The sequence below is a fragment of the Anser brachyrhynchus genome, assembly GCF_964034855.1.
Source record: "Anser brachyrhynchus genome assembly, chromosome: 1".
Taxonomy (NCBI): Eukaryota; Metazoa; Chordata; class Aves; order Anseriformes; family Anatidae; genus Anser; species Anser brachyrhynchus.
Window position 1 is genome coordinate 54663929 of NC_137694.1, and position 23021 is coordinate 54686949.

Genomic DNA, 23021 nt, shown 5'->3' on the forward strand with positions numbered 1-23021 from the left:
GATTCAGCCCACCCACTCCACTGGGCTGCCAGAACCTGGCTCCCTACATATGCAGTGGAAGGAATTATTTCTGATGACTAAATTGGACACCATAGTTAATGCTCTGAACACACACCTCTGTGCCTGTGTCTATCAGGCATTAAAAGAAGAGAAGCTAATAAAATTTAGCTAAGGGCTAAATTTCCAAGGGGCTCTGAAAATTAAAGCTCTATTCACTATTTAGAATTGTTGCTGTATAACAAAGAAAGGAAGAGAATTGAAACAGGACAACTGGAGGCGCCTTATATGCCACTAGCAAGCCAAAATCCCTGATGTGAATCTGTGTTCTAGGAACATAAAGAGAAAGGTCGAGAGGAGGAAAAAGCGCAAGGGAAAGGACAGCTTATTTTAAACTGCTTCTTTTGGCAAAGCCAATAAATCTTGGAGAATAATATTACAGATAATTCAATTGTCCCCTGAAGACTCAGTGTGTAAAATATGGAGACTAAATTCAATTTTTAACAGTGAAACTGGGGGATTTTAGCCCCGCTTTGAGAGCAGATTTTGACACAACTTTAACTATGGAGTGATTTTTGATCCCTCTGTTATATAACTTTATTAAGTGAAGCCAACCCATTACAGAGGGAAGCAACAGCCAGTCAATAGCAAGTGGATTGATCATAGACTTTGATGCTGGAAGGATTAAGCACTGCTTGTTATTACCTTCTAGGGAATACCTAGAAGCCAGACCTTTAGACATCTGCTTGTGAAGGTATTGTGGCAGATATTAATGACCTCCAAACGACAGATCATCTCGGTTAGCAAAGGGTCTGTGGGTGAGTGTGAGAGAGAAAAGAAAGAATTTGTAAAGAATGGAAGAATATGCTTGTGGTTTGTGGCTAAGACCGGAGAGCTGGGCTTGAATTGAGGTCCCAGCTGTGTTCTTTGCCATCCTGAGAAAAACACTTCTCTGCCCAGTGACTCAGTTTCTCCATCTGCATAGCAGAGATATGAACATTTCCCCTTCTCCTATTTATTCACAATATTTTGGGGGTAGAAGTCCAGTCTCACCATTTAAGTGCAAATATACTGCAGAGTCCTCTTACCAAGGGCTTCTAGATACTACTTCAGCAAGCTCATCATATCAGTGTCCATTTATCTGGGCTGCAGAATAAACATGTCACAGACATGCAGATGTTGGATCTGGAGGCCTGCTCCATTTCAGATCCTTGTCTGAGTGAATCACTTGTGGCTGCTAGAACAGAAAAAAACAACGTGCAGAGGGGCTGCACTGAGCCAGTCTGGGGCAGCAGAGACAGAACTAATACCCTTCAGTGGTCCAAAGCTGCCTGCTACCAGAACACCCTTAATCTCCCATTCTTCACATTGTTTAATGTACCTCAGCCCCAAAGTATCCTTGATGACAAAGGATATTATTATATATCCTATATATGAGTTATATCATTATTATTATTATATAAAAATATAAATTATTACTGCTTAATAAAAAAAAATGGGAGATCAGTCAGAGCTCAAGATCCAGGAAAGATCACAGCATTTCCCCCTGGCTTTTGTGCCATGAGATTCCCCTAATTCAGATTGACATCATTTATTGTCACTAACATTGGAAGTGAATTCCTTGTGTAACTACTCATGCTGTTTTCAGATTGATTCTCAGCTCTGCATCACTCAGCAAGACTGGCACATTAGCTGATAAATCAACTGACAAATGCCCATGCATTTTGATATCATCCAAGATAGCTGCCTGCTTGGGGCCTGCCAGGGGAACGACTGATGTATGATCAGTAGAGCAACTTGGTGCCATTACTCCTTGCTTAACAATTCTCTCTTGAGGATCCAAAAGGAAAGGGACCAGTCTCCCAGGCTGCTCATCCATCACGGAGGATCCTCTCAGTAGGCTCGGTGCCTGTGTAAAGCACCATGTCAGCATCTCATTCGGGAACAGCTGCCGCTCACAGCTCATGAAATCCTTCTGTCTAGCTGTCTTGTGGTAGACACTTAACTGCCGGCTGCGTGAGCCACAACAGAGCGCGTCACTGCTTCTCATACATGAGAGGCTCGGAAACGTGAAGGGATCCAGGAGGAAAAAGGAAGAAATGAAAGTAGGAAGGGGGAGGCACTGGATAAGCAAAGGAGTGACAGGAATGTGAGTGAGAGAGGGGGAATATGCAGGGAAGGGTGAGAAGGATGGAGAAACAAAGACCTGCTTTCCCCCCGAAATGGCTGCCAGTCACTGTCCCCTTCTTACAGAGAGGGGAGAGAGGAGCTGGGGACTAGCCACAAGTGGAAGACGCTAGCTAGACATGATGTGAAGAAACCTGCCCTTACCCAAAAGTCAAGCCTTATTTCATTCACCCGCTGGAGAACAGAGATGCGAGGTGAGCTGTATCCCCATGACATGAAAACTTGGGCACTGCTTTCAGGCAGTTGCCTACACAACACAGTCAATACCACCTTTGAGACACGCAGAGAAGTGACCCTTTGGAAAAAAGGTGCAGAAAAGGAGAGTCTTGGGGGAAGCTTGTGTGTTTTACCTGTGGCAGGGCTTGAACAACTGTATCCAGGAGTGCTCGCATTCCTGTGGCCATCTTCAGTAGCTTCAGGACTGCCACAACAAACATAAAAGTGTCACTCAGACACTCAGAAGGTCCATCCTTTTATGTAACTTACTAACGTCAGTAGCACAAGACAGATGCTGATTTCCCCTTGCCCTAGAAAAACTGGATTGTCCCTCGTGTTCCCATTTTCCTTTTTCCCATAGGCCACCCATGCTTCTTCTGCTTCACCCAGACATGGTCTGTCAAAGAACCCTCTTTCTCCCAGCAATCTGTATCACAATTCTCCCTCTGCTCCAAATTTTCATGCTTTCCACCACTTTCCCTTTCTCCAGCCACTATCTGTTAAGGCAGCTTAGCACATCTTGGTGGTAACCAGGAGGATTCAATCCTCTTTCTGTGCAAACTTTAACCTGCTTGGTGATCCCCTCTCCAAATGCTGCCGCCATACTCAAGCCATAGAAGAATAACAGGAAAAATTCAGCTCTTGCATGATCTCCTCACCTTCTTGGTCCTTCACCTCCTGTTAAAGCCACTGCATCTAAATGCCTGGCTTAAATAAACCGGAAAATCTTAGCCTCTAGGCTATCCTTTCCGTTCTCTGCCTCCCTTCAGCCTCTACAGCCTCTGCTTGTACTGGTCCCACCCCGTGACCACCTACACCCCTGCCTCCAGCCAGTGTCCTTCTCACCCCGGGCAATGCGCAGCACCCTCATGATCCGGATGATAGTGGGGTTAATTGGGAGAGCAGCATTGATTTCAATCTCTTCCAGTGTGATGCCCATGACAGACAGCAACACAATGGCTAGATCTAGCTGGTTCCACCTTAAGAAGAAAAAATGAAGAGAGTTAGGGAAGACAGAATTTTTCCAATTCCCCAAAAAAGAAAGTGAATTGTTTTCACTTTAACCTAAACATTCCTTTACGTATGAATCCAAGGCCCCACTCTGAGTCAGCCTATATGGGCTTTTGCAGACAAACAGAGATTCACTTTGCACACACCCCGAGCAGCCAGAGGCAAGCCAGCCTGATCTGAAAGCATGGAGCTGTGTTACTATGGTGCTATGCTTTGACTAATGGGCTCAGCTTTTTATGGCCTTACTACCTCGAATCAGCTTCATTATATACGTTCTGCTTCAGCATGCTTCCAGTTTGCCTTGAGGGCAGGAAAAAAAAATGGCTGTTTCTGAGCCCACCTCCTTTACTTTCTAGCCTAAGTAGTAGATGCCAGCCAAGAAGCAGTTCTTGGACAATTCTTATTATTGCCTAGGCATTGCGGCTCTGCTGTGCAGAACCGAAAGACAGTCGGGACATTCTGCTCCTGCCTCACACTCCAGATAGGGATCCATCCTCAAAACCTCCACCCAAAGCCCAACTGTCCCACAGCCACCTTTGACAGAACCCTCTGCTCACCTGTCTTTGAAGAATCGCCGCAGACCGAATGCCACCAGCTTGAGAACTGCCTCCAACACAAAGACAGTAGTGAACAGGTAGTTGCAGTACTTAAGAGCTGTCTCCAGGGACTGCCAGCAGAAAGAAAGGGTGAAATAATTGAGGCAAGAGCAGTATCAAGTACGTAACCTGTGGGAGACTCTCCTGAGCACCAGGAATTTGAGAGTAGATGGGGAAGCTGCCCCATGCCTCCTACCATCTTGAACATAGACGCCACCTTCTAAGAGCAACCATCAGCTGGCCCCTCTGCCCCATGTTGTTCTGGGGGTCAGTTATTGCTCCTTTCTCTTGTACTTCTCTGTACAAGAGGGAGGAGAAGGCTACTGCAAGGAGAATCCACTAAGTACTATCAGCCTCCTCCTCTGCCAATAGCCCATGCCACCATGTTAATGACACTGGCATAGCTATGGACCAAGAGTGAGGCAAGAAGTTTACTTCAGTTGTGGATAAAAGCCATCTCTGATGGGAGGAAATCCCTCCATGCCTTGGCCTCTGGGACAGGCATGTGTCACCTCTCAGCTGTGGATTTCTGGTAGGTCATTGTGCTGCCCCTTCACCACCACCAAGGATCAATGGGATCAGTGGGCAGCATTTGGTGGCACCTCATACTGGGAGTGTTCAAAGCGCTTTGGCAGGATTTATGATCAGAGCCTGACAGCATGGCTGTACCAGAGTGTTACAGGGGAAGGAGCTGAGAAGTAAGAAGAGTGACTTGTTCTGATATGAGCAAAGGCCTAACACAAGGGTGACAACAAGTAAGGACTGAGAGTTCCTGCAGAGTAAAACTGGGTACCACCAGGGGCAAGATAAAAGGTGGGCGGCTGGGCAAGATGGGCGAGAAACAGAGGAACGTGGCAGCAGATTTGAATTATAAGAGACAGATTCAGCTCCTGATCAAAGCCTGAGATACCTTGAACAGCATGTGCTCAGGCACCACAACTGTTATCTAAACCAACAATCTCCTCAAAAATAAACTGAAATGCCACTGGGCAGATATCATAATGAATGCTTTGTCTGCATATAGAGGCAGAAAGTTCCTTTGATATATGCAGCATATATATTTTTTTCGTATCAGAGACATCTAGAGCTTTGCTAGGAACTGAGAGAGGTACCTGGTCTTCTACAGCCTAAGTATAAAACTTCTTTGGCCTTCAGAGCCCTTTGCTGGGAATCACTCCCTGCAGCTGAGAGAGGCCCTGCTCAGTGCTTTGCCCCTTCAGCTTCTCTTACAGAAAACAGGTGGCTGAGTGAAGAGATCATCTCCTGTGACAAACAACCAGACAATCCAGTCCCCACAGCTCAGGCAGGCCATACGACAGGAGAATTGGTCTGACATTTGGAAACATGATGCAAAGCCTGAAGCTCCCTGGACACTGCAGCTTCCACCATTCTTGTTAGGATCCAGGGGAAGACACAAAGCAGGCTAGGCAGCTAAATTTGGGTGACCCATATAAACCCTTAATAATAAAAAGCACAGAGACCTAATTGCACAAAGCATTTTAGTGGACCAACTCTTTCTTATATGCATTATCTCTATTGAGTTCAGGCAATAACATATGTCTGTGCAGGGGCTGCCTTTCTGGGTACATACCAAACTCCTCACGTATCTCTGCTTAGTACATTAACTCTTGCCACACTTTAACAGTATTTTTAGAGACACACAAGTGTCCTACCTCTTCTGGTAGACAGAGAGCCATAGCAAAATAGCATAATTACTAGAGACAGGGCATATCTGCATGATCTCACTCACCACAGGTTGGTTGTAGTGCTCCAAGGACATGGTGACCACGTTGAGGCAGATGATGAAAGTGATGAAGATGTCCAGATAGTGGCTGGTGCAGACCGAATGGATAAGGAGGCGTATGGGGCAGTAGGTAGCATAGTACGGCAAACGCTGCGCTTCTTCAGTGGAAAGAGGGAGATGGGGAGAGTTAGAAGGAAATTGGAAGAAAGGAAGAGATGGGTAAGAAACATTGAGGAGTGAGCAGGTATAAACGTGGTGATGGGTTGAAAGATCAGGAGATGAAGGCAGAAGAGAGAAAGAACAGCAAAGGATAGATAAAAGATAGGGGCCATAGGAAGGAGAAAAATGAAATGCAAAGAAGAGGAAAGTAGAAGTAGGGTGAAAAATAAACAGAATAAAGAAAAGGAAAGGAATGCTTAAACGAAAATCTGTCAGTCCATGTTTGTGGGAATGGTGCTAAATCAGCATTTCATGCCTCGACAAATTAAGATCACAGATGATAAAAGGGAGCAGATGGTTCCAGGAGAGGCCCCAGGGTGTCACAGGAGAGAGAAAAAAACTGGAGCATGGGAAGGGAAAGCATGCCCATGGGCTGTGAATGGAAGAAAACCATCAGTCTGGGGTAGTAGGGAAGATATCCAGGGGCAAGTATGCTTTTGCAATTTTTGCTTAAAAGTAATACAGAAGAGGACAGGAACACCAGGATGAGGGGTTGCTTCACCCTGAAGGGTCTGGGACCCCAAAGAGTGACACTGCAACACTGATGGAAACAGCCAAGAACAAAACACAAGTCTTCCTCTTTTTTTTCCCTCTCCCTTTTTTTAAATTTTGGGTTAAACACAATAGCCTGTCCAGGTCTTCCCCCTAACACCAGCTGGGGCTGCAGGAAGCCCAGGAGGTCTACCGATGTGTGCATGTCCTGCGTTGACAGTGTGTGCCAGCATGTGCACAGGTATATTTTGGTACATGGTATTTCCCCATGGGCTGGGTGCTAAACCCCCATTGCTTCCCTGACACCCCAGCTTCCCTACAGACCTCATAAACCACCCCCTCTCCCCCAGACCGCCCCGGTGTGGTGTGTAGCGACGTGGCAATGGCACGGGGAGGAAGGCTCAGAGCGCGGCCACAAGCAATGCATTTCAGAGACCGGCCCGTCAAGAAAGAAAAAGAAGAGGAGAAGGTTTTTGTCAGAAAACCTTGGCCTACGAACCGACCAAACACTTAGGCTGTGCCTTACTCCTTCTTTTCTTCTCCAGGCGCCGCAGGCGCTTCTCTTCCCGCCGGCGTGCCTCCTCAGCCTCCTGGTGCTGCCGGCACTTGTGGAAGTTCTCCACCACCACCCCCACAAACATGTTGAGCACGAAGAAGCTGACGATGAGGAGGAAGGAGATGAAGTAGAGGAGCATCCACGGGTTGTTGTTGGTGACCGGCTGGAGGAGGGAGGAGAACAGAGAGGCAGTGGTCAGATGGGCGGTGGTATAGAAATGATGGGGGTGGGAGCCACTGCAGTGATTAGATGTTGGGGAGGGGGGCATGATTATGAAAATGAGGGGAATGAGCTGGGAAGAGCTGGAGCTTTATGCAGGGCAACTTGTGATTGGCTGACTGGACTTTGGCATCAGTTGGTGAAAATACAGCTTGCATTGATGGAGTGGGTGACAGTGAAGGGCAAGGGCCCACCTGTACAGAGTCACCCACAGTTCAGACACAACCCCATCCACAGATCAGGTACAACCCCAATACGTGGTAAAATAGACAGTCCAGGCACTGGAAACACCTTTGGCTCAAGGGCCAGTAGAGGGCACATCCACACACCACCAGGACAGTCGCCAGACCCAGACAGAAATGCCATTCAGGCTCAGAGAAGAAAGGGGGCCCTGCCTTTGACTGGATCTACTGACAAAGCACATACGAAGCCAACAGTGGTGCGTCTTGTGTAGAGTTTCAGAGGTAAATGGAGCATCATCCCCAAGGTTCAGGCCTGTGGCTGTGCAGCCTATGGCAGGTGCCTACACTAGCACTATCAAGGTCATTGCTTTGGCAGTGGAGGAATAGCACTGCAGTGGGCAGTAGCCCAACAGCCCCTGCTTATGGGGTATTAAAACAACCATCTGTGGGCTAGGAGGGAGCCAGCATGCCCAGAAATGCACGTGGCTTTGTTGCTCCGTTGTTACAAATAAAGACCTGCTGTGTGATCCGAACTGGTTAGAGGGTGAGAATTACTACAGACACCCACTGCCCAGCCACAGCTGCGCTTCCCCACCTCTACTTGGCAAAGCCTTGACCCAAAGGATTCAAAAGGGACTCCTGGTTTGAGGGAGGTTGTTCAAAGGATGTTAGAGCATGCTCCCACCTTTCCGGCCCAAGGAAAGTCAGAAAGGTCCTTTTGCAAATTCTTTATACCTGCTGGTCTACAGCCACAGCATCTAGTCCATTATACATAATATTGACCCATCCATCCTTGGAAGCCAGAACAAAGAGAGACATCAGGGCCTGTAACAGAAAAAGCAAAACAGATGTGGAGCAGGTGCATCTGGCAGGCTGGGAAAAACAGAAAAAAAAAAAGTGTGGTTTATGCTCTAACACACACAGTGTTGAAATACTCTTCCTGCCTGTGTCTCTGCACACATCAAAACTTGCTCTTTTCTCTGTCGAGAAGGGGGCAGGGGGGACAGGAAGTCAGACCCACCAGAGGAGAGAGGTCATGAAGAACATCTGTTTCACAGCAGGAGGAAAAAAGAAAATCAAGCCCGCTGCTGCCACCCTTTTCTTTCCCCCACAACCTGTAAGCATCATTGTGATACCAAAATATGAGTGACGGAGTCTCTGCATGGATACCCATTCCAAATAACTGCTCTTCCTGGCCCTGGGATAAGGCTTTTCAGGCACAAGGCATCTGTGCTCCAGGGAGTGGTACATATAGGAGGAGACAAACCCTGAGCTGAGTTCCCATCAGAGCTGGGCCGCAGGCACACTCACCTGTCCCAGGTTATCAAAGTTGTACTTGTGGTGCACCCACTTGTAGTTGGCAGCCACGCAGTCGGATCGGTTGGTGATGTTCCTGATGTCGACCCCCAGGCAGTGGTAGAACTTGCCTTTGAAGAGCTGCGAGAGAGGAGCAACACCATCAGCCCCTTTTGTACCAGGGTCCCCCTCATGCTCCCTGGGACGTACAGAAGCTCCTGAGATGGCAGGGGGGCTGCAGGGCTCCCTCTGGCTATAAGCCAGGTGAGTAGTGCAGGACAAGCATGGAGGAAGACCAGCACATTGTACAGCCCTGGATGATGTACTGGTAAGGAACCAGGGCCACACTTGTAAACTCAGATCTGGCTTTTCAGCCTCCTGTATTGCCCCAGGCCAGCAGTGACTGTACGTCCCTCACCATCTGATAGACGTTGGGGCAGTTTTTGGGGCCCAGTTAGAACCACTGGCCCAAAAGGAAAAAAAAAATACTTTCAGCCACTGAGACCAATCTCCCCTCCCTGCCTCCCAGTTAGCTGATGGGAAAAAAAGATATCATCTGAGGGTAAAGAACCAGAAAAAACATCCCCTTCTTCTTAGATACTTTTTTTTTTTTCCCTGCAAATCTGCACTGCTGTATCTCTTCTGCCCAGGGCTCCTTTCCCCATACGGAAGGTACTGGATTGTGCATTTGTACAGATGCATCAGAGCAGACTAAGTATAGCGCATTCCCTGAGATGGAAGTAACGCCCACGCCCTTGCTCCTCTGCAACGCAACAGCCGAAAATAAAGAGGATTAAATAAAAAAATAAAAGGAGGTTGTGGGTGGACTTCAGGCTGGGAGTGAGGGGGAGGAACAGAGCTGACTGGAGGCAGGGTTTGTGCAAGCAGGCATGGAGCTGCTTGCCCTTGCTGTGTGGCACGGATGTGCCCAGTGAGCCAGCCCTGGGCTCTCTCTGTAACACTGACCCAAACCCTGATCCTACTCCTGCCATGCATGCACGAGCATTAACTCCTGTCTCACACATCCAGCAACACTTGCACTTGCTGAGCAGCTGGCCGCCCTTGCCAAAGGCCACGGGGACATTTCGGTGGGAGACAGCTAATGGAGGTGGGAAGCTACAGAAGGTTTCCCGGCTTGCCTGCCCCTCCTGCTCTGTTGGGGTCACAAGGGCTGTTTGAGGGTAATACCAACCCTACCTGCACACCCAGGATCCCGAAGATGATGAAGAAAGCACAGCAGATGAGGACAATGTTTCCTATGGGCTTGAGGGAAGAAATGAGTGTCTCCACCACCAGCTTCAGGCCAGGGGCTCGGCTGATGACTCTGGAAAGGAAGAAAAGGGAGGGGTGACAGAAGAACAGAGCAGGGATGTTCAACCCCAGCTAAGTATTTTCAGCAGAAGTGGGCCCCTGCTCTCCCTGTGCAGTGACTTTTCATTGGGGAACACTCCTATCAGGGCTAAAAAGCTTCTTTTGTCCCATGGATTGGTTGTCTGATGAGGTATCTCCAGGGCCAGAGCCATACGGCTAAGGGGAACCTCCCTCTGTTTAGTGGCTTGTCAAAGATGACACTTTGACCAGTAACAGTGGGGTCTGACTCTGAGACCCTTCCTGGGGGTCCAGTGGGAAGGGGAGGCAGAGTAGGACGCGGTTGGGCTCTGACCGGAGGGGCCGTAAGGTGCGCAGCAGCCGGAGGACCCGCAGCACCCCCAGGATTTTGGCACCACCAGCAGAAGCCACCGAGACCACAATGTCGATGAGAGACACAAAGACCAAGAAGCCATCCAGGATGTTCCAGCTGCTGCGGAGATAAGCCTGATCGCCAAAATACAGGCCTAGAGAAACCACCTGCAAGAGAGGGGAGACGGGTAAATGGCTCCTCCATGTTGCTTGATAGAGGGCAGCCACAGAGAGAGAGGAAGGATGGAGAACGGCTATCAACTCCCATGAACTCCATATGACCCTTCCTAAGGAAGCAGCGAGGACCCATTTTGCACCCCACAATCAATCTCATCACCTTTTTCTTTTGGCTGGAAGGCTACAAAGGAAAATGTCCTTGGCGAAAGTGGTGGCACATAACTCTAGAAACAACAACCGTGCTCTGGAGTAGCATTTCACCACGTTTGCCTTCTCACCTCTCCTCTGCCTCCCTGAGCAACAGGACATGGGAACGTTTAGAAAACTTTTCCCTACCATACCACAGATCTGGGGCAAGGGTCCCAGTCCAGACATCACCTTGGTTTTAGCAGATAAAACGGGGCACCAAAACCCATACTCTGGCTCCTAAGGGAGTGGTTTGATTCACAGCAGTTCTCAACACCAGCATGTGCTACAGACATCACTGGCCCTGAGGGAGAACTGAACACTCTAAAAATCATGGCAGTAATTTAGAAACAAATTTTAGGAGGTTTAGCTTCAGGCATCCAGTTTTGAGACTCTCTTTACACAGCTTTGAGACTCTTCCCTCAACACGAGAGGATTAACAAGATTTCCCTATTGTTGCAGAGACACCTATTGAATAATTATCTCGGCTAAGAACAATTCGTTAACATCACTGTAATTTTCCCCACTCTTGCTCCAGGAGGAAGGGAATGGACATTTGACATTATTACAAAATGCATACCTGGAGGCCAGCTATTCCTCCCAGACATCAAGATCCCTTTGGTTTTAAAACCCAGGATAAGCATCCCCTCCATGCATGTTCAGAAGGGAAACACCCCAGGCAGTATTTGCCTTTATCAAGGTAGGGGGAAGGACCGGCACACCGAAAAGATGCAGAGATTTTAGAAGGGTGCTGAGCAAACATGAACCATGTTATTCCTGACACTGGGAAAAGACTCTGAGCTGTTCAGCTCCATTAACTTACCTTCAGCGTCATCTCAGCTACGAAAATTGCTGTGAAAATGTAGTTGGACACAGTAAGAAAGATTCTCTCCTAGAAAACAAACAAAATAAAACCAACAAAATAAAAGAAAACAAACAAGCATAAAACAACAACAACAGCAAAACAGAGAAAGGCCTTAAATGCATCTTGACTTTTTCTTGTTACTCTGTGAGGCCTCTCTGATGACCTCGATATCTTTTACTTTCCTGCAAGGGGTCTGAAGGTGGGAGGAATGAGAGGTGTCCCTGGCAGAGGTTGGTGCCAGACAGCTTTTAGCTTGCACACCGTAGCTCTGCCCTGTGCCACAGCCAGGATAGATCCCACAAAGCTCTCCAAAAGCACAGTGGGTGGGATTTGCAATGCATCCTATGAATCTGGTTTCAAGGTGCTCACTGCCCCAGTCTGCCAGTGCTGCTCAGTCTCCTGATCTATTGCACTACCCTGGGACTCCTTCCCAAAGGGTTTCTGAGCACTGACCTGGAATCGTGTTTAAGTGCAGTAGAGCTGGGGGTCAGTTAAGGCAGAGATACAAAAAAAAAAAATAAAAATTCACTTGCCAGCGCAGTCTCTCTTCCCTTTGACACACCAGTCTGAGCCACCTCCTATATTGCTCAAAAGCAGTGTACATGAATGATATCATACCATTCCTACAGAGGCTTTGCTGCACACGTAAGTCACTTCTGTTTTTTATTTCCGAGTCCCCACCCTTCTGCCAAACAATCTCTTAACCATGGGGGCTCTTACCATGGTTAGGGAGGGAACTAGGATGAGCCTATTACAAAGAGGATTGCTGCATTGCAAGACCCCACAGGAGAAGCATGTATGATGTGAATTGCTAATACATGGACATTTGAGTAGATGAACGGGAGTTAGTGTTTGATGGTAGGTTTTGTCCAGAAGCCATTTTGGTGCCAGGAAGACTTGTGCACCTCTGTCAAATGTTGTGTTAAAAAGTAGGTGGGAGGGAATGGTGCTCACCGTGCTTCTGTGTTCAATCTGCGGTCTCTCCAGGGCAATGGTGATGCAGTTCAGGAAGATGAAGGCCAGCACAACATAGTCGAAGAGCTTGTGAGCAATGATGGTTTGGCAGAGTAGACGAAACCTGCAAGAAAGTTCCAGTAGGCATCTGTGTCTTGGGCAGAGAGAGTTTAGGAGCTAGGAGCACAGAAAACTGAGTGATCTGGCCAAAACTGAGCTCTGATGTGGCTACTTTCCTATTGCTAATACTGATGTCTCTTGCCATGGCAGTATTTTGGCATAGCCCACACTGGGAGCCTGGGGCAGAGCAAGGAACTGAACTTTAATCCATCGCCCCAGTGCCAGAGCGGTCTCCTAACCACTACAACTCTGTGCTCCTCTCTTGCCCTGTACAGGAAAGGTTCCGTTTCAGTTTCCCTCCCAAACTCACACCAGGGCAAAGAGGCCACATGCTGAAAGCTGAGGACAGGCAGGTAGGTTGGCTGTCATGGGGAACACACCTCTGCCTGCTCTGAAGGACACTGCCCATTAGCACAGGTGTCACACAAAGCAAAGAGCTCTCCTCCACGGGCTGTGACAAAAGGCCTTTCACTTCAAGGGGCAACCCACTGGTGAGAATACTGCTGTCTGGGTTACACGAGCATTTTGGCCCGGTGGGAAGAGCCATTTAGCAGGAAGAATATATCTCAAAATGTTTGCATGTTGTTGTTTTGTTTTTCAGGCATGGAGAATTCTAACTTTGCCCTAAAAGGTGTGATATGACTGCTGATAAGTTGGCACTGGGACTGAAAATGGAATGGAGAGGCTGTTCTGGTACCAGGGGAGGAAATACCATTGTTATGGAGTCATTAATAATACATTCCTTCTCCTTTTTGAGTTAATGTCAGTATTCCCTACCTCACTTGGCTATAAATATTTATGATTACACAGAAGAAAAATGGAATGCTCCAAAGGGAGGAGAAATCACAATGGCCATTTAGGATTCACATCCTCCTTTTCGTCTCCAGAATCAAGGAAGAGAAACATTGTTTGACTGTAGAAGGAGAGATGGAGGAGACAAAACACATTCCCAACTGGTAAGTTTAAAGTTGCAACCTAATGTCCAGCTCAGGGAAAGCTGCTGGCATGGCAACAGAATCTGTCCCCCCTCCTCAACCCTCTCATGGCAAAAACTGCACAAACCTGTTTTGAGGAGAAAAGAGATAAATGGACCAGTCTTCCCGGAGCTCACACCAGTCTGGCTTATAGACTTCCATCATCTTCCGGATGCGAAAGCACAGGCTCTGGAGAGATGCAGCAGAAGCGAGTGTCACTGGTTAACTTCCCATTTGCCTGACAAAGGTACTTTTCCTTTTTCATATGATCCCAAAACACCACTACCTGTTCTTTCCCAGGTGCACTACCTGCCTTTCTTAACCACCTGAATGAGGAGATGGACCCAAAGAACACAGAAGAGGAGGTAGGCAATATTTTGCCATGGCCTGTTTACCTCTCGGCTTCTAATTTCTTTCTTTTCACATTGTTAGAAATAATACTGCTAGTATCCTATCTAGAGAAGGATGTTCACGATGTCTTCTCAGAGCTGTTGGAATGGCTCTGTTACTTGGGTAGTGTTCCCTTGTTATTTCAGCTGAATGAGAAACCAGGACAAGATGGCCTTCTGGTGGCACTCGGGATAAGAGGTGATTCATTTTCATACAGCATGTAGGTCTGCTAAAATTTCTGTTGACCCTCCCTCCACTTTTTCCACCCTTTGATCTGCTCACAAACTGGGCATTGCAGTCTCCAAGTTTGGCACAGCAAAATCCACTTGCCTTCTCTCTTGTTCCTCTGCTTCCTGCTCTGGTCTGCTGACGTTCCTAAGGTTCCTAAGGCAAAGCTCTTGCTTCTCACAAAGACCCACCTATCCTAACCTGTAGAGATCACTGGCTGCACTGATCTGAAGTAACAGCCTCCAAATGGCCATGCATGTCCATCACCTCTGCCTTCCTCCCACCACCCACCTGCACAACTACCTTATGGGCAGCCTGATGATATGGTGTGGGCTTATCTGTGCACAGAAGATCCCGCCTACATTCAGTGATGCCCTCCAGCTTGTACTTAAAGCACTTGAGGATGGAGCTGGGGTTTCCCACAGCACCGTAGTAAAACCCCAGGTTCCTTGCACCAAGTACTCACATAATCGATCTCTTCATCATCCTCCCCCCGCTCCTTGCGGTTGTTCATCTTTGGGAAGATCTCCTTGGCAATACTGGGCATTTTGCCATTGCAGTCCTGATGCTCGCTGGCCCCTGATGTTGTCCCGAGCTTTCGGGTCCCTCTGTGGCTGGATGGGACAGAGGCCAACTCCAGCAGGTCACAGGAGCCTTTGTTGTCCAGGGAGAGCGTCCGGCGGTGATGAAACGCCCTCCCTGCCCCATCTGGCTCCCCATCTCCTGTCCTGTGCCTCTCCCCAGACAGGAGGGACTCGTGCTCGGCAGAGGGAGGTTTGTACTTCAGGCTGTGTCCTCGGGCCAGGCTGTTCCAGCTGGAGCGACGGCTCCCCCAGGCCCCGCTGCGGCCCCAGGCCCCGTAGTGGGAACTGCGAGAGCTGGACTGTAAGAGAGCAGGACAGGGACTCAGCCGCTGAGGGCACAGGGAGGGAGCATGCTGCCCTGTTTCAGGCCGCAGACTTCCCCAGGTGGACTTTTTTTAACCCTCGAGGAAGGTGCGTGTTGGGAAGGTAGCGGTAATTGCTGTAAATCTAACAACAAATTGATAATGAGCTAGTGATGGTGTTGGCTGAGATTGCTTTATAGCACCATCTGTGTGCAAGGTACTTACAGGGAAGGTAAACAATAAAGCCAAAGGCCAGGTGCCTGATGTTGTTACTTACACCAGCACAGAGCAAGAATAAAGCTTTCCAAAAATCTGATTGGCAGCATTTTACACTGCCCTGGGGTAAAAGATAATACAAGGTACAGGGAGATGGATAATCTGACACACCATCTTTGAATACAGTCTTCATAAAAGGAAGAAATGAGACAAACAGGCTTGTTGGTTACGGTCTAGTCCAAATGCATCAGCAACTTATCACGTAGCACATGGCTGCCAGCTCTCCCTGTTTAAAAATAACAGGGGCATGAATACTTCTAGCATCGATGCATCCCCCTCAAAACCTGTGTGTGTCAGTGTGCAGACAGCCCAGAGACTGGTGTTACAAGGTGGACAGGTCTGAGATATGTTGGCTGCACAGGGCTAAGGGGCAGCAGGATCTTCTGTGAGGAGCTCCAAGTTAAGATTTCTCTCCTCATTGTAAAAAAAAGCTCACAGAAAAGCCATCTGTTATAGGACTTGGCAGTTCTGACAGCACCCAGACTTTCCTATGCTCTCAACTCACTCGGGGCATCGTTTTTGTACATGGTGCTCTTGGAAAACAGGGAAGGGCAAGAGGACAAAACATTCTTCACTCTAAGAGGAAGACCCTGTCCTCTTGGCGTTCCCCCTCTCCTACCAGCAGAATATAAGAGCTGAATCCTACACTTAATGGAATATTGATCAATAACTTTGAAATATAGGTAAATAACCTGGAAATATAGGTAAATAATGTGAACTGTCCTGGCTTTCTAAGGTCAGGCAATGTGTTTGTGTCAGAAGTCTACAGCAGCAATGCAATCCTCCATAGCAATCTCCCTGCTGATGACAGAAAGGCAACGGAGTCTTTGGGTTTCAAAAGAAGGGTATCACACGTTTCTGCTCGCTCACTCACCAAGGACCGCTGGTCATAGGTCATTCTCCCCAGGGACATCACGCTGCTCTTCCGGGAGCCAACAGCAACACGGATCTGGTCAGGCTGCAGGGAGTTGCGTGAGGAGTTGGTGACCCCCCCAGCAGCCACTGGTGGGTTGGAGGAGGGCAAAGACGGGTCCAAGTGTCCATTTGGTGTCACAGGAATTGCACACAGCTTGGGATCTGGGAAAAAAAAAGAAAGAAAAAAAAAGGGGGAAAAAAGAGAAACAAATAAGATTGATCCTCCCCATCCAGTGACTGTTTCAATGTCTAAGCTGCTTAGCATATTAGCAGCAGCTAGCAGTGTGTTAGCTCTGTGGTCAGCATTGATTACTTCTCTTTTAGGGTGCTCTAGCAAAAGTGATGCAAGCTAGAAAGACTTTGTTCTCCTCGATCCCCAAAAATGACAGCAGCTCTCCTTGAGACCAGAAGGATGAGCAGAGTGCTGGTCAGGCAGACAGGCAAAGCAAGAGGCTGAACCCCATCAGCAAGGGGAGGAGAGTGTGCTTCTGTATGCCAAGAGCAGACACCTGCATCTCCAGGTCTGAACAGATACCGCCAACTGTCAGACAGGCAGACACTGGCTATTTAAAGCTGTTAGGCTGAGACACTGAGCAAGAGAGTAAGATGTGGGGAGACCCACAGCCATCCGTGCTTTAGGTTCTGCTTTAAATTCCTGTGATCAAACTCTTCATCCCAGTCTGTCCTACACTGGGCCTCTTCAAATGACTGATCGCTGACCTTGAAGATCCAGGGCACCTTTGAGGGCTGTGTTAGCTTCTGTGAAAAACCATTGACATTTGTCAAGATGGATAGAAAGGATGGGGTACTGGCCTTTAACACCTGAAAGGACTGGAATAATCATTTCTATTTGACCTACTGAATAATGAAGGTCATATATCCTTGCCTGCACTCAGTATCACAGCCCTGCAACCTTTTCCCCACCTGTCCTCCTGGTGCTTTGGCTGCCTACATTCAAAGTGAGCTCTGATGTAGTACAGCATTGTAACCCAGGATCAGACTGCTGTGAAAACAGCTAAGTTGTGAGAAAGGGCTGTGACAAGCCAGGTCTGGAGACTACTTCTTGTCACGGGAGCTTCATTTAAGCTCAGCCCCACATCTGTAGTCCTTGCCTGGGGTTATGCTGTGAGTATGCTTGTGCCTGTCCTTGCACATTGTGTACCCTGACCTTGTCTTGCTGAATGAACGTCTTGGCTTGCCCTTGGACCTGCCTCATCACTGCAGACTTGCCTGGCAGTCACTGAACCACTGTTAGTCCCTGGCTACCATCAGCAGACTTGCCCTGCTCACCTCGTGCAAGTACTGTACCTTTGTTGGTGCAGTCCCTGCCCTGCCTCCCTGAATGCCCTCCTCAGCTCCCAGCTCACCATCCCTTGCAGAGCAGGATCCTCTTGCTTCTCCCTGCTACCAAGTCCTGTCTGAGGTATAACACCTTTTGTAGAAAGACTTGCAGTCTTCAAGGAAAGACTTCAAGGGGTGGAGACCTTAACCGGCAGTTTGTAGGCAGACTGTTCCAACAGTTAATTATCCTTCCTTAAAAATATGTGGCTTTTTTCAGTCTGAGTTTGTCTAGCTTCAGCTTCCAACCTTTACAATCTCATTATGCTTTTTTCTGCTCAATTAAAGAGCCATCTACCATCAGAAATCTATCCTTATGGTCGGCACTTACAGAGTGTATGATCAAGTTACTTCTCCAGCTTCTCTAAGCTTCATTAGCTTCTCACCATGAGGCAGGGCTTCCAGATTTGTCTGAGTCCTTTTTAATATGTTGGTATCCCCTCTCCAAATGTGGCTCCCAGATTTGAACAGTGTTCCTTGAAATGGTGCCCCTGAAGCTGAGCAGAGACGGTGTCATCTTCTCACTACTATTTGCTGTTTTTCAGGTCATTCGGGAACTGCTCTCCTTAGCTATCACATTCCAATAGCGCCAGGTTTCCACCAATAACACCACAAAGTAGCATAAATTTCAAAATTAAACCCAGTAAATTCTGCCTTGGAGATGGGAGTGAAGTTTCTGCTGAATCTGCTTTCGAAGTTCTCACTAAACAGCAATAGGATGCAAGCAAATGAGGCAGTTTGAGCTATCGTACCTGAGCCTTCCTGGACCTCTTGGAACTGATCTAACTCCTCTATGTTGGATGAACTCTGATCTTCCTCCGAGTATGACCGGTTGGCATCACCCTGGAACATACAAATTAAGAAGCTGGGAACTCATAAACAGAAAAGACCATTTTTTCTTGTATTTCATTGTTGGAACAACTGTAAAATCCTCCTTGGCAGCCATGCATTAGCATGAGCACTGGGGAGTCCAATGTGACCTGGGATGGCTGAAATACTGTGTTCTTGTTTTAGGAGGTGGAAAGGACTCGCCTTACCAGGTGTTGCATAGGATGGAAATTATGAATTCCCTTCTAGAGGGCTTGTCTCTTTCATTGCAAAGATCAACACTGTCATCTGTTTTTCAGGGATACCCACCCTGAACTTAAGAGGGGAAATGACAAAAGTGTGATACTTTGGGAGTCCTCCACCCCGGTACCCTCCAAATGTTTCAAACCATTTTCAGCACCTCTTCCTCTTCTCCATGGAAGAAGCTTTGGTGACAACTTACCTCAGCCTGGAATCCCTCCACAAGGATGGCCACCAGCAGATTGAAGAGCACATAATTGCCAAATGTCATGAGAGCCACAAAGTAAAGTGATGCCCATGGTGAGGTGGAGGCCATGCCATTATAGAGCACAACATTCCAGTCCTCTTGGGTTAGGATCTGCAACCAGTAGAAGAAGTGATATAAACATGAACGAAGAACGTGGAAGGGATTCCCACAAAAGGACAGTGAAAGGGTACACTTTGGGACACACCAAGCCTCTTTATTTCTCCATAACCACACACCTACTGGCCACTGTTACTGTCCAGCTGTGGTACTGCCCCAGTAATGCTAGCTGAGCGAGAAGAAACAAACATGAGGGCAGCCATGTGCTCGGGTGACAGTGTTAAACACAGACATTGCCACAACAGAAGTGACCTTTGCAAACTGTCTCCTAGGAAGGAAGGAGTCCCTCTGTCTGAGAAATACCAGTCACCACGGTACAATGCACAATCAGTCTTCCTCCTTTGACATCAAATGCTGGAGCCTTTTATGCCATCAGAAGAGAGTGCAAATCTCCACAATGAGAAAAAAACACCTCCTGATCCTCACTTTACCTTGTCCTGTATTGGTGGGGAGCACAGGGCACGAACTTACAGATTACAGCCCCAGCCATGGAGAGCAAAGCTGGCTCACCTGGAAGACGGTGACGATGGCCCACAGCAGGGAGTCGAAATTCTTCCGGTCAGGAACTGTATCTCCTGTGTCCGTCCTGAGGCTGAACTTGCAACCAAAGATGTGCATTCCCAGGATGCTGTTGGCACAGGAAGAGGAATTAGTGCTACATTTAAATCTCTCTGCCATTACTGTGAGCTTCTCAGAGTGATTCCCCCCAGCAATCCAACGTAGCGCACAGGTGCTAGAGAACAACGCAGCCAGGCCACTGGGACCTATCCATGAAGGATTTATGTGTAACAAACCAAGAGCTCACCACAAAACCTCATTTCCCATCACATATTGCCTCCAGCCTGTCTGACCAGTGCATCCACAAAGTACACTGACAAATTTTCTTGGGTGCTTCCTGCTACCCTTCTGTCAGTCAGCTCCTAGGCTGACCTCTTCCTGCAGCCACTGCTGATTGCCAAGCGATGCCACCTGTCTTGCAATGGGGCATTATGCTCAGTGCATGCATTTGGTGGCAGCATTTCTCCACCCCATCCAGGAAAAATCTTCAGCTACTGAACCAGATTTAGGGCAGCAGGATCCTCAGCCCCTTTGGGTGAATAAATGTCTGTCAGTGCTGCCTAAGCCTAGAGCAACAGACAAGATGAGCCATGTGCTTGTGCACTGAAGTTGCTGTCAATACGAATCCAGAACTCTGTGAGGCAACTGACTCCTCACCTGAAGATGAAGATGAAGAGCATAAGGAGCATGCAGAAGGTGGCCACATTGTCCATAGTCTTCATCAGCACCACGAGCTGGCGGCGCAGTGCGGGCATGAAACGCACCAGCTTCAGCACCCGCAGGAGACGGAAAGTCCTCAGCACAGAGAGGCCCCCGTCCGACTGGCCGATGATTTCCCAGATGCTATGGCCCAGAGAGGCACAGGGAGCGCAAGGGACGATATAAAAAGAGAGGTGAACGAGCAGAGACAGAATAACTATGCTAATCCAAGTTATCACCTCCGCATGGGCAGCATGTACAGAGGGGTCAGAGAGAAAATCTTCTTGAACAATATGTAATTAGAGGTATATGCTACAGGTGTATACTTATGCGTAGAAAGCTGCATTTCTCCCTTCATGAACATGGCACTGCATGTTGCAGGAATGAGGAAAGGATTGCAGCATTAAGCCCTAGCAATTCAAGTTCTTCTAGCACACATTAAACATCTGCAGCATCCTTCATCTGTGCATTTCAAAAAATATTTCACAGCTAATCTTTGTTGTGGACTTGCAAGACAATTGTGATGGCCTCTGTTCTACAGAGGAGAGAAGAGAGGGGCAGAAATGCTATGTGGTTTGCCAGGGGTTACCAAAAATGCTGAGAAATTACATCTCAGTTTCTCAATCCTTTGCCTTGTGCATCAGCTCAACTCCTTTTTTTTTTTTTTATTTTTTTATTTTTGTTAAAGCTGCTAAATCCTTTTGAAAAAGGCATATGAAAACATGCAAGCTTTATGGTGCTTTTTACTATGTATATTTCAGTTGATCCCCAAGGCCCTTGTCACCTGATGATGACGATGATGCTGTCAAAGATGTTGTAGGGGTTGCGGAGGTAATCAAAGAGACCAAAAGCAGCGAGTTTCAGGATCATCTCTAGGGCAAACATGCTTGTAAAGACAACGTTGCTTATCTCCAAGATGTTGGTCAGTTCCTCTGGCTGGAGAGAAGGCAAATTCAGAGTCAGAACTGAAAGAACAGAACAGAAGTAAAGTGCCACCATTCCCAGGGGACAGGCTCTGTAGGGAACTGTGAAGGACCATGGGTGAAATTTGAATGGGACAGGATACAGCCACCTTTGCACTCCAATTCCTTTCCACATTTACTAACTTCATCACAGATTACATCTCTAACAAAATCTTGTATGGCTGGGAGCTCCAAAGACATTCACACACATGAGGCTGACCAAGCATCTCCCAAATTCACTGGCCCCCTGGCTAAAGGCTGTTTCACTTTGTGCAAAGAATTTGAGTATTTCTGAAGCAAGGCAAAAGTGGCTGATCTCTGATCTCAAGATTTTCCTCTGAGGTTTTGACATACCTGGCACAATTTGTTTTTGAAATTCGCAAAACATTTGAATGTCAGAAAACAGTTCCCCGTTTTCCTCTAAACCTCACTGTACTTTTTTGTTCCTTTTCCACTGTTTTTTCCCCTTCCTTCCTCATTTTCTCTTCCCCCACCCCCCAATAAATCCTTGATGTGCATTAGTTTCCCTGGTCTTGCTCCGGCACTCTTTTCTCATGTCTCTGTCCTATGAGTGGCTTCAATAATTACCTACGTAAATATCAAATTGAATGAATAACACAACTGTGAGGAGGGGCACCCTGCTAACACCTCCCTGTATGGGACAGGAAGAGCAGGACAGGGTGAGGAAAAGAGAAAGAGCAAGAGGAGAAAGACAGATGTACAAGGTGAAAATCTCCAGGGATGACACAAGATGACTGTGTAGAGGAAAATGAAAAAAAGGAAAAAGGAAAAAAAAAAAGAAAAAGGAAACAAAAAAAAGAAAAAAAAGGCAACCTGACCCTGCCCCAGGCGCTTTCTTCTGTTGAATCTCTGACACATCTTTCAGCCCCTGTGAAACAGCCTCCTCCAGCAGAGACCGATGTGTTTGTGCATAAGAGAGAAAGTGTTTTAATGACTCCATCAGTGGAACAAGACTGAGCAAATTAAATTACTCCTCCTTTTGTTTTCTGAATTAATGACTTTTTTTTCACTGCGTGCAGCCTTGGAAACTTCTCTGACAAGGTTAGCAAAGGGTCTAGACTGTTTCCTCAGGAATGATGAAATGTTGCTTCAGAGGGAGACAGAGGCTGCACTGATGTCATTGATGACGGATGCCAGGTTCTTGCTGCCCCCCTGTGTGAAACGCAGGCATTCCCTGTGCTGAATTTGGGATGGACAAAGCACCTCTCACCCCAGGGACTGGGAGTGCAGCAGGCCAAACAGCAAGGGCTGAGGTCTCCAATAAGGCCAGATGCATGAAGGGCAAGATGTGTGCAAGCTTGCCCATGCTTACACATACTCAGACACACACATGTACAGCCCATGGAGACCATCATGCAATGACCAGGTATCAAATTTTCCCTAAGTGAGAGAAAAACCTCCTCCCAGTATAGTGGGCTGCATCCCGGGGCCAGGCTGCACAACCCATGGCCTTCAGACCACACAAGACTGTTACAGTGATTCATCCGGCTGCAGCACATTGCTGGTCATCACCTTCCCAAGCAGCAGCGGGTAGGAACCTGTTCAGATGAAGGTATGTCACCTTCCCAACCCAAGGGACAGGACACAGCAGATCCAAGGCACTTCCTCAGGGCTCCTCTGGCCCAATTTTCCACATTTACCTTGG

General features: G+C 47.7%; 1 protein-coding gene across 13 annotated transcripts in view; it reads right to left on the reverse strand.

Moving 5' to 3' along the window:
* CACNA1I (calcium voltage-gated channel subunit alpha1 I) overlaps positions 1 to 23021 on the reverse strand; it is a 178600-nt gene that overhangs the window by 16954 nt on the left and 138625 nt on the right. For 12 of the 13 annotated variants that reach the window (XM_080590045.1, XM_080590046.1, XM_080590047.1 and 9 more), the window contains 19 exons: positions 21178 to 21329; positions 20352 to 20537; positions 19647 to 19764; positions 18975 to 19130; positions 18457 to 18547; positions 16326 to 16528; positions 14756 to 15172; positions 13760 to 13860; positions 12578 to 12701; positions 11582 to 11650; positions 10379 to 10563; positions 9913 to 10039; positions 8731 to 8856; positions 8155 to 8244; positions 6962 to 7181; positions 5758 to 5909; positions 3969 to 4078; positions 3247 to 3380; positions 2535 to 2605 (listed from right to left, as the gene is read on the reverse strand). In XM_080590045.1, coding sequence (XP_080446171.1) covers positions 2535 to 2605; positions 3247 to 3380; positions 3969 to 4078; positions 5758 to 5909; positions 6962 to 7181; positions 8155 to 8244; positions 8731 to 8856; positions 9913 to 10039; positions 10379 to 10563; positions 11582 to 11650; positions 12578 to 12701; positions 13760 to 13860; positions 14756 to 15172; positions 16326 to 16528; positions 18457 to 18547; positions 18975 to 19130; positions 19647 to 19764; positions 20352 to 20537; positions 21178 to 21329 — 2832 coding nt within the window. The remainder of the gene's footprint in view (positions 1 to 2534; positions 2606 to 3246; positions 3381 to 3968; positions 4079 to 5757; positions 5910 to 6961; positions 7182 to 8154; positions 8245 to 8730; positions 8857 to 9912; positions 10040 to 10378; positions 10564 to 11581; positions 11651 to 12577; positions 12702 to 13759; positions 13861 to 14755; positions 15173 to 16325; positions 16529 to 18456; positions 18548 to 18974; positions 19131 to 19646; positions 19765 to 20351; positions 20538 to 21177; positions 21330 to 23021) is intronic. The other variant, XM_080590042.1, reaches the window with a different exon arrangement.